Source organism: Formica exsecta, unplaced genomic scaffold (genome assembly GCF_003651465.1).
Source record: "Formica exsecta isolate Colony F162 unplaced genomic scaffold, ASM365146v1 scaffold235, whole genome shotgun sequence".
NCBI classification, from domain to species: domain Eukaryota; kingdom Metazoa; phylum Arthropoda; class Insecta; order Hymenoptera; family Formicidae; genus Formica; species Formica exsecta.
This window is the reverse complement of record NW_021849633.1, coordinates 846,120-860,407: the sequence shown is the minus strand read 5'-3', so window position 1 is coordinate 860,407 and position 14,288 is coordinate 846,120. Positions and strand designations below refer to the sequence as shown.

General features: G+C 36.3%; 2 protein-coding genes across 16 annotated transcripts in view; one reads left to right on the top strand and one right to left on the bottom strand.

Annotated features, from left to right (window-relative positions):
- The window catches only part of LOC115235807 (DNA-directed RNA polymerase I subunit RPA12), a 24,395-nt gene extending 17,417 nt beyond the window's left edge, over positions 1-6,978 (top strand). The window contains exon 4 of one of the 3 annotated variants that reach the window (XM_029807824.1): positions 6,963-6,978. Coding sequence is in view for 2 of the 3 variants with exons in the window: in XM_029807820.1 (XP_029663680.1) it covers positions 3,575-3,649 (75 nt within the window). In the remaining variant the exon portion in view is untranslated. Of the gene's footprint in view, positions 1-2,457; positions 2,509-3,574; positions 4,002-6,962 lie in introns of those variants that run through there. The other 2 variants (XM_029807820.1, XM_029807821.1) reach the window with 2 other exon arrangements.
- Positions 1-14,288, bottom strand: part of LOC115235805 (venom dipeptidyl peptidase 4) — a 386,957-nt gene that overhangs the window by 16,227 nt on the left and 356,442 nt on the right. For all 13 annotated transcript variants that reach the window (XM_029807805.1, XM_029807808.1, XM_029807806.1 and 10 more), the window contains 2 exons: positions 7,000-7,187; positions 2,903-3,097 (listed from right to left, as the gene is read on the bottom strand). In XM_029807805.1, the coding sequence (XP_029663665.1) occupies positions 2,903-3,097; positions 7,000-7,187 (383 nt within the window). The remainder of the gene's footprint in view (positions 1-2,902; positions 3,098-6,999; positions 7,188-14,288) is intronic.

The following is a 14,288-nucleotide window of genomic DNA, read 5'->3' as shown; positions in this document are numbered from 1 at the left end:
TTTATTTATTTATTAAGATTACATGATGTTCTGTTTATAAATATATTTTCTAAAATATCGTGTTTTGCGTTAACAGAAAATTTTTTGTATCTGCTTTCTATATAATTATTGTCTAATTCTGCAACATCCAGTCTCAATTAATTACGCGTGTTTGCATGGAGCTACGGTTTTCTCCCTCGGTGCAAACGATTGCTAATCGCTCCCTTTCAAACGTTCATTACGTTATGAGGGGTGCGTCGCGTCGTCCCCAAAATTTTCGCGTTTCAACACTGATTACAGCACTCATTATTCACCGGTTAAGCGATCGTGGAAACAAGTGGGTAGGACTGGTTAGTTCGGTTGGCCGATTCGATGACGGAACAAAGGCCGGCAAAAAGGGAACAAAACGCAGGGGTTTCGCGAAGGGTCGCCGAGCAGAGCAGCGGGTGGATGCCGGAGGGTAACGCGAGGGTAATGCGAGAAACGAGGAGAGGCAAAGACCGCAGTGATGGTGTTGCGGGTTGAAAAGAGTCGGACGATTCCGCAATCGTTTGGACCGCTTCCAACTTGGCTTTTTACGAGCCGGACGCCATGCGATGCACCGGCAAAACACCGTGATGTACATACCGGAGAAATGCCCGGATAGAGAATACGGTACTTGCGTTCTCGCGTATCTTTACGTTGCGTGTCTATGCTTACAATTGCGGAATGCGACGATAAAGAAAGAGAGATCTGGGGCGATGGTGATTTCAAACACTATCCGCCGTATCTGTTTGTAAAAGAAAAGAGAGTCTTTGATTTCTCAGAGGATTTAGAAGTCTCATGTCACCCTATAAATAATGCGAAAGTTTCCAAAGTTCGCGCACTAAGATTTTATTTGCACCACTCTAAAACTTTTATAGAGAATGTCGAAAATGTAAAATGCATTGAATAATTCAATAGGTAACGTTCTTTTTTTATTTTTAAGATAATAGTGCAAGTATAAGGTACGATATTTTCGGAGCAAATTATCGCCTTACCTACAGAACGACTTGGTATCTTTCAAATAAGTGCTTATCTCTTATAGTAAAAGCATCGTACACGATGTCGATGAACTTACTCGGTCTATTCAATATTTAAAAACTGAACTTAAAATACATGCACATAGATATCTCTCTCAGACGTTGCTCTCAGCTTGCTTTTATCTATGAATATTTTGATCCAGAAAAGAAAAAGTCGATATTGCGCTAAAATAGAATTTCGTGGCTCTTTTTAGAAAAAATTCGTTAACTATTTTAAAAGAAAATCGTTAATTATTTATCTAATAAATTAGATTAGAGAAGTTTTTTTTTAAAGAAGTAACTCAATTTTCTTTTTTTATCTATGTATCGAGATTTTTATTATGATATAAGAGACGGACTATTCTTCGCCCTTTCTTACATCACACAAATAACACAATAAAAAAGTAACTATTTATATAATTGTAGATTATCGTTTTTAGAAAAGTGACTCAATTTTCTTTTTTTATCTGTGTATTGAGATTTCTATCATGATATAAGGGAAGACGGACCTCTTCTTCGTCCTCTCTTACATAACACAGATAAAAAAACGGTGACGAAATAATGAAGTTATGAAAGTATTCGAAACAATACAATGAAGAAGCAAGTTTGTAGCAATATACGTCTGTTATATTAACATTATTCGAAAAGAAATCCAAGGAAAAGGTGAGAAGACGACAGAGCTACTCGAAATAAGACGGAAAGATATTACTGTTATTCGATTCCATCAAAATTTACTGTGCCATCGCCTTTTATCTTCGGCAAATATTGTCTCGCATCTATTTAATTCAACATTTCAAAATTTTATTTGCCACGCATCTCGACATTTCACGAATTTCTTGTCGATATTACCTAAATTACGCGGTGATTTCGCGCAGAGATTTGCCAGCCTACGCGGGATGTCGAGTTTGCGGCTTAGCGGTTGCGGCGCGTTGTCGTTTAAACGGTAAAATATGACTCTCTCGGCAGTGGAATAAGCATTATTCATCACGGCCGGAAGTTTGATGTTTCGGTTTAAAGATGGACGAGCGTATAAGTGGCGAAATTCTCGCCACCGACCTGCCCTTTCTCTCTCCCGGCATCGAGATAAATTACTCTCGCGGCAGTTGGTGGAAATACGAGAGGAGAGCCCCGACTTTCGCGCGGCGAAAGGGGGAAGAGGGTCAGCCGATAAATTCAGATGAAAGTACGAGCAATTTTCTTCTTGTTAACACACGCCGCGGTTCCACGGGCGTCTGTGTCCATGGAAAAGAACTTCGTTAAACCCGCGCGCTCTCTATTCGTTCTAAACGCTACCCGGAGTTAGATTAGTTAACTTGGGGATTTAGCGGATTAGCCCGATCGCGGGACGATAAGTCACTTCGGAAAGTAGAGGCCGCGACATGGCCATCCCTATAATTAGGTCTGTCCTAAAGCGAAACTTTGCTCGCTACGCTTTCAGGGGAACGATGGACGCCTCCAGCTGTTCCAGCCGTAGATTCCGGCCTGCGATGGCTCGTTTGTCACTCTTAATGCCGTCGAGCGGCCGGCTAAGAAGTACGCAGTCGGAGGCAATCTCCGGTTAATGAGCCTTCTACATGTAAACGAATATGCGCTCTAACTATCAGCACCGGCATTATGACCGGATTATATGTGGCCGCGCTCGTTTAAAGCTAGACCGTCGTTGGAGAAATTGATCGGGGATGTATTAAGCGAGTTTAGAATAACAGAATGGGCACCATCACATTTCAAAAGAGATCAAACAAAATTTAATGAGTTTAATTAGATTCGAGTTCTCAGATGTTAGAAATAAATTTTATATTAATTTTGATAACAATATCTTTCAACAAATAATTTTGAAAGATTCGAAAATTTGTAATCGAAATTATACAATGGTAAATTCTCACCTGGTAACGTTAATCTGATCGATAATTTCGACGGTACCAAGCTGCCGGTATCCGGCGAACAGCATATCGTTGCCCATTAATCCAGAGCCGCGGCCGTCGATGGCAGCATATATAATGCTTTTGTTTGTTACAAGATACATGCCCCAGTCCATGTTAAACTTCTCCGTCACCTGATACGAGTCTGGTCCACCGTACCTGGAAAGACGAGAATAGATTGTGAGACACAAATTGATCATAAGCGTTACATTATTGTCGCGCCAGTTATTTCAATGACAAATGTTGCGCATATATTTATTTGAACATTTAATAAATTTAATTCCTTTAATATTTAGACGAATTAAAATTCAAAAAAAGAATTACTAGAAATCTTGACCGTTATTACCGAATTGTCGTGTATTGTTGAGTATCATGCTGGATCGTTATGTTCAATTTTTTGGATAATTTTTTGTATTTTCTTAAATAAAAAAAGAATAATGTATGTAATCTTCTTACATAATAGTCATAAAAAATTTTATTCTAAATTTAAAAAATATTAAAGAGCAAGCTGTGATGCATTCGCGACATTTGCTTATTGTTAGCTAAAAAAAAAAAAATCAGTCTTTCTCTTAATTAACAATCCAATCATTGCAACAGATTTGGCGATTGTAGCCGACTACTTTCTCGATTGTTTAGCGGGCAATTCCCTCGGCTTTCACGCTCATTATGGCTCTCGACGGTCGTTTGCGGGAAATCTCGAGTGCCACTTGAGGGATTCCTTAGGAAAAGGCTCGAGAGCACGAGAAAATGCACGGAGGAAGCGAGAAAGGAGTCGAAGACGATGGCGAGAATTAGGAAATGGAAGTTCGCTCGGAGGAAGATGGCTTTTCTGATACCGCATCTTTCGTATAGGGTAGTCGACAGTAACGCGGAAATGGAGACGGATAGTAACGATCCCGTGGATGGTGTGATATAAGCGAATGTGTGCCTGAATATGACGGCGATACGACGGCATGGCAATATCATGAAACATCATGGTGCTTTCGAAGCGAAATGGATCGTACGATGACAACCGATGATCCGCTCTCTATCGGATACCGGCTCATGGAGGAGAGTGATAAACGTAAGATAAAAATATAAGGATGCTGAAGAAAAAAAAAAAAGAGAAATAGAATTTAGATCATCTGTCTTGTTCGTTGGAAAAAATATGCGTGTGTACTTTTTTAATTAGTTTAATTCATTTCCGTGATACATGTCGTTCTACGTTCTTTTTGATCCGCTCTTTATCGGATACCGGCTCATGGATGGAACGTGATAAACATAAGACATAAAGATAAGGATGCTGAAGAAAAAAGAGATTTTGGATCATCTGTCTTGTCCGTTGCGTGTATACTTTTTTAATTAGTTTAATTCATTTCCGTGATACATGTCGTTCTTTTATTTTCCTGTATTTTTTAACGAATCATGATAGAAAATTTTCTGTCAATATTATAATATTTCAGATTAAAATGTGCGTTTAATTTCGCGATGCTCTACATAATAACATCTTTAATTCAAGATAGAATCACCATATTTTGTTCAAATCCAAAAATCATGCATTATTCCTTCCATTATCAATCCGTGTAAATTAGAAAGATAAATATTGTTGATTTAAAAAAGTATCAATTTAAATAATGTTTAAGAGACTTATAATCATATAATAAAGCGAATTGAATAAAAAGGAGGATGTGATAAAGACTGCATTGCAGATAAAAACGCGATACATCGAATAGTGCTTTTTAAGATTGTATTGATGTTGTTTTATTCCAACGACGGAGATGGCTATTGCGAGCTTACATGGAAAACTCATTAGGAGTGCAAAAACACGCGAAAATGAAGTGCTAATGCCACTAACTTATGCATTCAAATCTTAATACGTTCGCTATTATCGTATATTTTAAAAGGAGAAAAAGAAAGCAGAAGAGCAAAAAGGTAACATTTTTTTATGCAGTTTAATATAGGATATTATTCTTTGATTATATGCCAGTTTTAAAATAATACAAATTTATTGATTGGCTTTCCGCGATCGAAAAAATTCATTTTTCTGACGTGGCAACTTTAATATTTCGAGAAATTATATATTCAAAATATAAAGCAATATTTTTTAGGGAAGAAATATTTATTTAACATTTTTGCGATGGGCTTGATGTTTCATTTTCTGTTCCGACAACGCCGATTTATATAATACGAACAACACTGTGGGCATCGCGATCGATAATCTAGACATAGGAAATTTCATCAGACGTGGGAAACTAGAGAGAAAACAAGCGATCGTCCGAATACCTGTGATATGTGAAAAGTCGGCACGATCCAATATACCGTTTCGAACACGAAGACAGTACAATTACTCGACTATAAAGCGAACGGGAACTCAAACTTCTCTTTATTCGCCATCGTCAAGCGAACGAGACGCGTTCACCGTGGCAATAGTTCCTCTATGAGAGTCTAGCTTTTAGTTACGTCGCCTTTCCCTCCGCATCATTCTGCATTTTCGTAGTCGGTAAAAGTCTGAATCTAATACGGGTAGTGTGACATAGCATTTGCAATGTATGTAAATTATCCATGAATTGTCACGCATACGAAGAATCTATTTAAAATATAAAGATGTTTCGTTTTCTATTTATCGTTTTCATATAAGAAAATTATTATTGAACATAACATTTATAAAATAATCTTCAAAAATTAAGCAACGATATTTTTAAAGCTCTCTTTTAGAATTTTGTCTTTTAATAAGAAACAGGATGGCAATTAATATAAATTGGTCGGACGCTTGATAAATTTTTCCAAAATAAATTACAATTGTCTAGAAAATATTACGTTGTGAAATAGTATAAGATCTTTTAAGATTTTCCAAAATTGAATATATTTTCGCGGATGCATATATATATATTAAATTAAATTTTGATTATTTTAAACATATTTTTCATTGCCACCTTTTTCTTCTGATCGTTAATGCATAACGCGAACCTTGCGAAGATCCGTAATCTATAAAATCGTTCACTTTAGAACTGACATCGAGGCACGCACAACTTCTACCATAAACTCTTTTGTACTTTCAAAAGTTCGAACTCTGCTAGGACCCGCCTACAAATTAGGTGTTATTAGGATTTATACCGAAAAGCTATATGGACTTCTCCAGAGTGTGTCGTACGTGTTAAAAGCGCACATGTGGTTTTTCTAAACGCAAGAAACGCATAAAGTTCTCACGATAATGACTAATGAATGTCGAATAATTTTTTTCGATGGAAAAAAAATGCATTACTATATTTTTCATTAATATGATTATAAGGACGAGTAGCAGTCAGAATCGATAACGTTCGGCTTTTATCGGGGAAGCCGCTCAAGTTTTCGTTCGTGAGACTGAATACGGAATGACTCATCGCTTCGCGGTTTTACATCCTGTCCTAATTCAGGCCACGTAAAGGAGAGCTTCGTTTTCACGTCACGGTACAGATTGCGTTCCGTTGCTGCACGTTCGTCACTGCTCTCCATTACGCTTATCTCGCGGGTGCATTATGACGGAACCGATTGATGATGCCCGCGGAGTGCGTTGTCACATTTCTTGTCGACCCCGCGAAAAATATGGATGCTTTTAAGTGAACGCCGAGAGACGCGCGACGCCGAAAAGCGATTTAATGTAAGAACTTGGCTGGTGGTTAGAAAGTACCATTGTGTGCCGAGCGTGACAATTTGCCAGAATACACGTGTCTTTGATGTATTTTATTGAATTGAATTTTATCGGTCACGAGGTCTAACAATTAAGAGTATCCCTCCGCTCTATATCTTAAAAAGTTTAATCCCACGAAATCGTAAAGTATACACATAATCTTAAAATGTTTATCTTAATTTTAGCAGAGAAATTAAATGGATTATAATTTATATAATTATATATATTCAAAAATTTATATATATAATTATATTTATATTTATATATATATAAGTATTAATTATAATTAATATTCAGATAAACGCCTGAATATTATTTGCAAATTTTAATTCTTGAGTGAGATACAAGTAATGCGTTACTTTTGTGTACCTTTATCAGAGAGAGACTTGTTCATTGGAAAAACTAAAGAACTTACACGTAAACCAGCATGGGATACTTGGTGGAACCGCTCAAATCAGCACCGGGTGGTATCAGGAGTCTCACTTGGGCATTAAAGCCACCAGGAACTGGAATTTTGTATTTTTGGACGATTGGCTGCGATCTTTCGACTATTATCTCAGTTACCGCGTTGTTGTCCTCCCATACGAAGAGTAACGTGGAATTCTGAAAACGAAAAGGTGCTCGTTCAATGTATGCACAAGATAGCTTTAAATAGTATCGTAAAATGCACAATTTATAAAAATTATTTTATGCTTGTGGATAATATATATGTATATGTATATATAAAATGTATACATATGTTATATATCTATATGTGGATAAATTAATCACGTTTATCTTATAATAGCACTCTGTCTATCTTCTTAACGATCGATTTTCCTTTCATCTTTATCCTCCCCCTCGGACCAATCAATTGCCGGTTGCTTCCTAATTCTGACGCCGCCATAACCATAATAGATTACACCGAAGGCGGAGAATAACACACCGTCAACACACAAAGACATCGCAAACTTACGGCGAAGTCGTAAGACTAGAAGAACGTTTTGCTGATCGGAATCGATTCGGTTCAAAGGGCAACCACTTTTGTAAGTAGTTGTCCAAAGTTCCTTTTTTTTTTTTCAGCGGATCGCGAGAGGGAAAGAAGCTTCGCGGTACACCCTGGCAAAAAAATTGCATTAGAAGACCGAGCCAATGCTCGGCAAAGGGCGTCGCTGAAGTTTCCGGTTTCCGTTTTTGCGCCCAAGTTTACTCGCGCGAATTCTATGGCCGTCTCTCCCTCCCTTTTCTCTCTCGGGGAAGGGGGATATATCGGGGCAAATGTAGCGCGCAATCTACGCGCTTTTGTGCGTCCGGGCACTCGACGGGAGAGTTCGCTCGATTCGATGGTGAATCTCGATTTTGCATCGCGGCGAACTTTTTCTCACGCGAATCCGCATTTGCCGAAGTTTCTTCGTTGAATGACAGGCGATCCGCGAGGTTTCCGGCTTTTGTGGGAGAGGGAATCTCGATCGCGATATGACGCGGCGATATCGATTTTCGATTGAGACGGGAATATATTTTTCTTTTCTTTTTTCTCGCGATTTTTTTGCCGCCACAATAGGATGGCTGCAAGTGGGTTTGCGCGCGTGTTTCGCGTGCAGTGTAAATTGATAAAATTTTAGAGAAAAGCTAAGAAACAACAAAGCATTCCTGTGCTTTCACGCGCGTAAATTTCACGCTATTTTCTCTGGAAGACATGAAAAGACATGAGAAGACATTTTTCTTAAATATTATCAAATAGAAAAAATATACTTTTCAATTATTAAAAAAAAATATTCTAAAATATTTTACAGTTAAATTTTAATTAAAGCGATATTTAATTTAACTTCTCAAGACATTTAATAATGAATATTAAAAGCTTACGAAGACAAAAACAGAATTCAACCACATTTTCCTGTAATCTCTTGTGTATTAAATTAATTTGCCTATTTCTGAATGCCTGGAGAACGCTTTATATTTTTTCTTTTCCTACAGGAAATATGAGGTAGAAATTCAAATAATAATATGTAACCACTATCTATTGCCAATTATAAAAAGTAAGTCACAATTTAAAACCGTGAAATGATTACGACTTCGAGCTGTTGTTATTAATTAAAGTTAAGAGATTTAAAAAAATCCATTTTAAATTATAATTTCGCTATGTTCAATAAATACACGAATTTGTAACCACGCGATAACAGGAGAATCGTTTTGACACAACGGTAAATAATGAAGTAGATAGTAGAATATCGGAAAATTAAATACATGATCAATTAGTATCACTTTGAGCCTTTTGTAAATTTCGATAATGTCGATATCATAATATCGACATAATTAGATCGGAATGCAAAAGTACACCATAAATCATATCAAGGTACAGCGAAGATGGGCAAAGGGATTCCAGAGAGGATTTTGCACGTGTTTGCGAGCTTCGTGCATGCACGTGCAATATCCACGTGAAACAAATTACTCTATTAGTTCCAGCACAAATTGGATTAAAAATATGCACCGCGCATCATATAGTCTTATAGCGCTCTTTTATAGAAAATTCAAAATTTCAATGAACATGAATGGTATTTTGCACAGTTTGTTACAACCATAAAGTAGATAAATTATATAAATCTAATATGATAAAAGTTTATCATTTCATTAAAATAACAAAGATTGCAAATGTAATAAAAAATGTTAGTAAAAAGTTTATTATTATATTCTTAAGAGTATATAATTGATAAGACTTCAAATACTATCGGTTGAGTAGTATATAAGAGTTGAGAAAACGTTCCTCTTGTGCCCATTATCCTTTAAATGCATTTATAGATTTTTTATAATTAGCCGATGTAAACCTTACACAAAGCAAGAAAGAGAAATATAGGAATTAATCCGCGTTAATTGAAAACGGGGGGGCAGATCGATTTGCACGGTATAAAAACGCGAATTTTATCGGCAAGGTCGCTCTTTAACGTAATTGGATTAATGTTGATTGTCGACGGTTTCCTGGGCGAGAAGACCAATTATCAGCATTAAGCGGTTGCGCGAAAATAAGGGATAAAGGCGCCGGATAGTCAGATTTTCGCTAACAAGTTCGCTTTCTCCGATCGTGATAAAGCACGTAGATTCGTATCCGACATCCTTACGTTAATCGTCCTCGAAGTTCAATGACTTCCACTTTTCCTTCGCGTCCGCGTCTGTCGCTACGATAATCAGATTACAAGGGAATCACCCGATGCATATCGAACGTATTTTATTTCTTCTTTGGTGAATCGAGAGATTTCAAAGACATTTTTAAGCGCAATGTAATTTAAAGGTCCAATATTACTCTCTTTCTCTACATATTTTCGAATGTAATTTATAGTTCATTAAAAATCAAAATAGATGGAAAATAAAATTATTTTCTTAATGTAGCGTTGAACCTATTGTAGTCTACATATTATAGAAGAGAAAATGCATTATTCTTATTCTTATTTTGGTAGATTCAACCATCGTGAATATTTTAAAGTTTATTAATTATTAAATTGAAATGAATTAATAATTAGTTTATTAATTATTAAACTTTGGGCTCTCTCTTAATATACGAATAATCTGCCATTATGTTGTCTGCACTTCTCGCACAATTTGTGACGCTTCGATCCGTCTATCATTACATAAAGTCGACGAAGGAGTTTGATTATCGAAAGTAATGAAACTTTCATCCGACCGCGAATTTTTTCTCCGAGAACGGCGGATGCGCGATTAGATTGGCGAATAAGCAAATGGACGGATAGATTATAGATAGACTGTGGGAAGAGGAAAAAGAGAAGTCGGTTCGAAAAGAGAGAGGAGTTTCCTCTTGAATATATTTAAATCCTTAAGTTATTTTGGATCGATTCATGAGAAAGATATGAGAGCAATATAGTAAAGATACGGTTGTTTATCTTTGAGATGGGAATTTATAATTATAATTTCGTTTGGCTGTGTGTGCTTAATTTAAATAAATGTTAAATGTTCTCTTTGAACATTTAAAAAAATTGTTTTTTTTTTTATTTATTACTATATGCATAATTGTAGTCGATACATGTATGCGTGTGTTTTTACTAAACTCGTATTCTTTTACTAAATATTTAAAATAAATATTAAATATCTCCATTTGTAAAAAATTGTTTGTGGATACTTCAAACAAAAAAATGTTATAAAAAGTACCTAGAATTTTCGTGGCACGTTATATCGAAAATGGTTGAATAGACAAGAAAACGAGATGCGCGTAATATTTTATAAGATAACAACTCGCGCATATTCAAAACATTGCTGTAATACACACGCTAATATACTCGCTGCTGAATACGCTCTTGTCGGAGTTCATATTCAGAGGCCAGTAATTAGAGCTTGTAATAAGGGAATGAGGTATGTACGTTTATATGCGTTTGCCTCAATACGAGTTAATGAAGTTTTATGTTTATATATTTGAATAACGGTAGGCTTCAATTCAGTTCGTCGTTTCGGTTCAATTTGTCATTAATGGGTGAATTAAACTTGCTAATCATAATTTATTACAACCTATACTTCATTTATCTACATCATCTACATCAAGTGTTATGATTTGGAAATAAACGGAGAATCGATTAAATAATGCAATTAAAGTCATGTGTAATACGAAGTTATTAGGATTATATGCGAAAAACTATATACTATAAATTTTTCAATATTACAACACATACCTCGTCAATTACACGAATATGAATATGAATAAGTACACAGTATTACTTAATTTTCTACGACTTATTTTTTTTCTTCTCGATACTTGTTAATGCTTTCATAAATGTTTCTTAATCCTCGTTGAATTATGCATTATGAGGAATATATTTGTTAGTTTTGGATAGAAGTATTGTGTGTATTTCACAATAAACATGCACGATTTTTTTTTATTACTATGCTTTCAATAAGAGCTGATATCGATAAAGTTGCTGTAGAAACCATCTCGATGTAAATGCATTCTGAGTGGATGGCAAATGAAATCGTTATAACAGTGCTTCTCTATGAGTTATGAATATAACATTTATGGACCCAGTTGTAAGATAATAAAAATATGTATTTTTATATCAGAATATCTACCCTCATATCAAAAGAATTTCGCGCCATCGCGTGTCCAAAAATAATCTTCTATAATTTTAATTTTAATAAATCGTTCAAATAATATGAAAAATAAATGCTTTTCTCTCGAAGAAAACTGCAAAGAAAACCATGCTTATCTTAATTAAGCTAATATCTTAACTCATTAAAATTCTGTGATTGTAATTTTGATAAAGTTAAGTTCATTTAGAGATCAATAATAATAAATAAATTTTAAATAAACGACGTGAGCTACTTTATTATTCGCGTAAACTTTAAAATAATAAACAAAATCTTTTTTTTTATATGACGCGTGTAACGAATTGTATTTCACCCTCTGCTATATTTTTGTTCATTATATAAGTTATTAAATTTATACGCACAATGTGATTCTGAATCGTCGATATCTGTTATCGTTCGCTGCTTGATTGCACTATATTTCTTTCAATGTGTTTTATTTACATAACAAAATTAGAAATTGATCCAAAACGTGACCGAGTTGAGAAACAAGCACGCGATCAGATAGTGACCATTTGTAATAAATTTATAATAAAGACAAAATTTTGACAGTTTTTGCAATCCCTCAGAATACAAATATGGTTATTATAATAATTTAATAATTTAATAATTTTTTTCTATGTGTAATCTAAGAATATATTTAAAAAATATATTTTATTGCTATGCAATTTCTAATTAAATTATCGAATAGCGTAACAACGAGTGCACGTTTGCATCGAGATAAATAGCCTTTTAGTTTCTGCGCTTAATATCTTCTTCCTACGCGGTGGAAACGAATTCAAAAACAATACGAGGAAATATTTATACCTAGAGCGCCCGCAGTTTAATGTATCGTTATTACGCCGGTACCATTGTGTGTTGCGTTCCGTGCATTGTCGTGCTTTTTACGGAGCCAGTAACAGTGTCGCGATAATCTGTCTCGGCGTGATTCCGATCCGATTAGGCCGAGCGAATCGTATCGCGGGCGCAATGTGTTTTGCACGTGGAATTTCGAGGACGAGCTTTGTATACATGACTCGTAGGAGAGAGATAGAGAGTATGTATATGTGTGTGTGTGTGTGTGTGAGAGAGAGAGAGAGAGAGAGAGAGAGAGAGGAAGAGAATGTACTGTGCAAGCCGCTCATATATTACTCGCAGTACAGTAACCGGGACTAAACCGTACATAGTACGCTCGCGTATTCTATTGCTGTAACAGAATTTATTCGATTCGGCGGTCTGATAGGTAACCGGGACCTCGTATACCTCTCACTAGCAGAATTACGCGGTTGTCATCCATACGTCTATATCGCATGCAAATACGCGAGAGCACGCGATACGAAAAGATCATTGTGTTTGCGGTTACCGGGTATAATGTAACGATTTGTCCAACTACATTACGAGAGCAAAAGGAATTTCGCAGAATGCACGCACGAACTCCCTCCCTCCCTCCCTCCCCCCTCCCTCTCTCTCTCTCTCTCTCCTGCCCCCTTCCCGTATCCCGATTTATCCGCACGATGTAGCCGAAGAAGAAGTCGTCTCGCGTCTGAGTTTAGTTCGCAGCCGAACGTCTCTCGGTATCCAGCATCCATCGGTCATCTGTCATCGAGGAGGGAAGGGGAGCATCTGTGTCGTGGGAGAACGCGTCGCGGAAACTTTATTATATGACAATCAGTGACGCGTTAGACCTCGCTCTTTCCGTCTTTGCTTTGCATCGCAGCGGGTTCCATGCGATACCGTATCTCGAATCATATGGTGAACGCTCGAATACGACAGGTTCGATATCGGCTGAACGACTACGAGTGGCCTACGATATCTTTTTATGCCCAACTGTAGACTTCGTCTTTGTTTTCGCAAAAATTTGTAATGAGTTTCCACGACGCCGTACTACGAACACGATGAATAACAAATACGACACGACGATGTATGACTCGACGCGATTTACCGTATCCGAAGAACGTTGTTTTGAAAAAAAAGTCTACAATTCCCTAATTAAAGTTTAGAATTGTTTTTCTATGTTAAATCATGTGAGCTGTTAAGATAATTTTTATCTAAAGTCACGTTATATCGCTCGCAACGTTTGCGATATTTGATAACGCGGTATTTATCGAAACACTATACTACTGCTAAAAATCTTTAATCAAGCGCAAACGCAATAGCCATAACATAATTAGCTAATAGAAAATATTTGACGTAAACGGTAAGCGAAAATTTAATTATATACTTAAATCGATGACGTAAATACCGAACGAAAAAGAGCGTAAGAAAAGGACTCACCTCTGCTGGCCAATTGGCGACAGCGTCCTACATTTGGAAACTTTATATTTTGACGTTTTTACCGCAGCGGGGGTGGATACGACCCTCCTCGATATGACCGAAAATACAGACGCGTAGAGACATCCGTAGATTGCGGTCTGGTTATGAGTTGACCTACTCTACTTTGGATCTACCTACGCGCTCTTTCTCTCTCTCTCTCTCTCTTTTAGGAAATGCTACCCCTCTCGGAAACTGTCTCGCGTCAGTTGAAGGTGCTTGCTCGAATCGTTTCTCGACATTTTATCTTATCACGTGAATGTCTTTTCATTCTTCGGTTTCGTCTGTGCAATTTATATTTTTTCTTTTAATGTACTAAAACTTAATATATTATTGAAACTATATTAATATTTAATA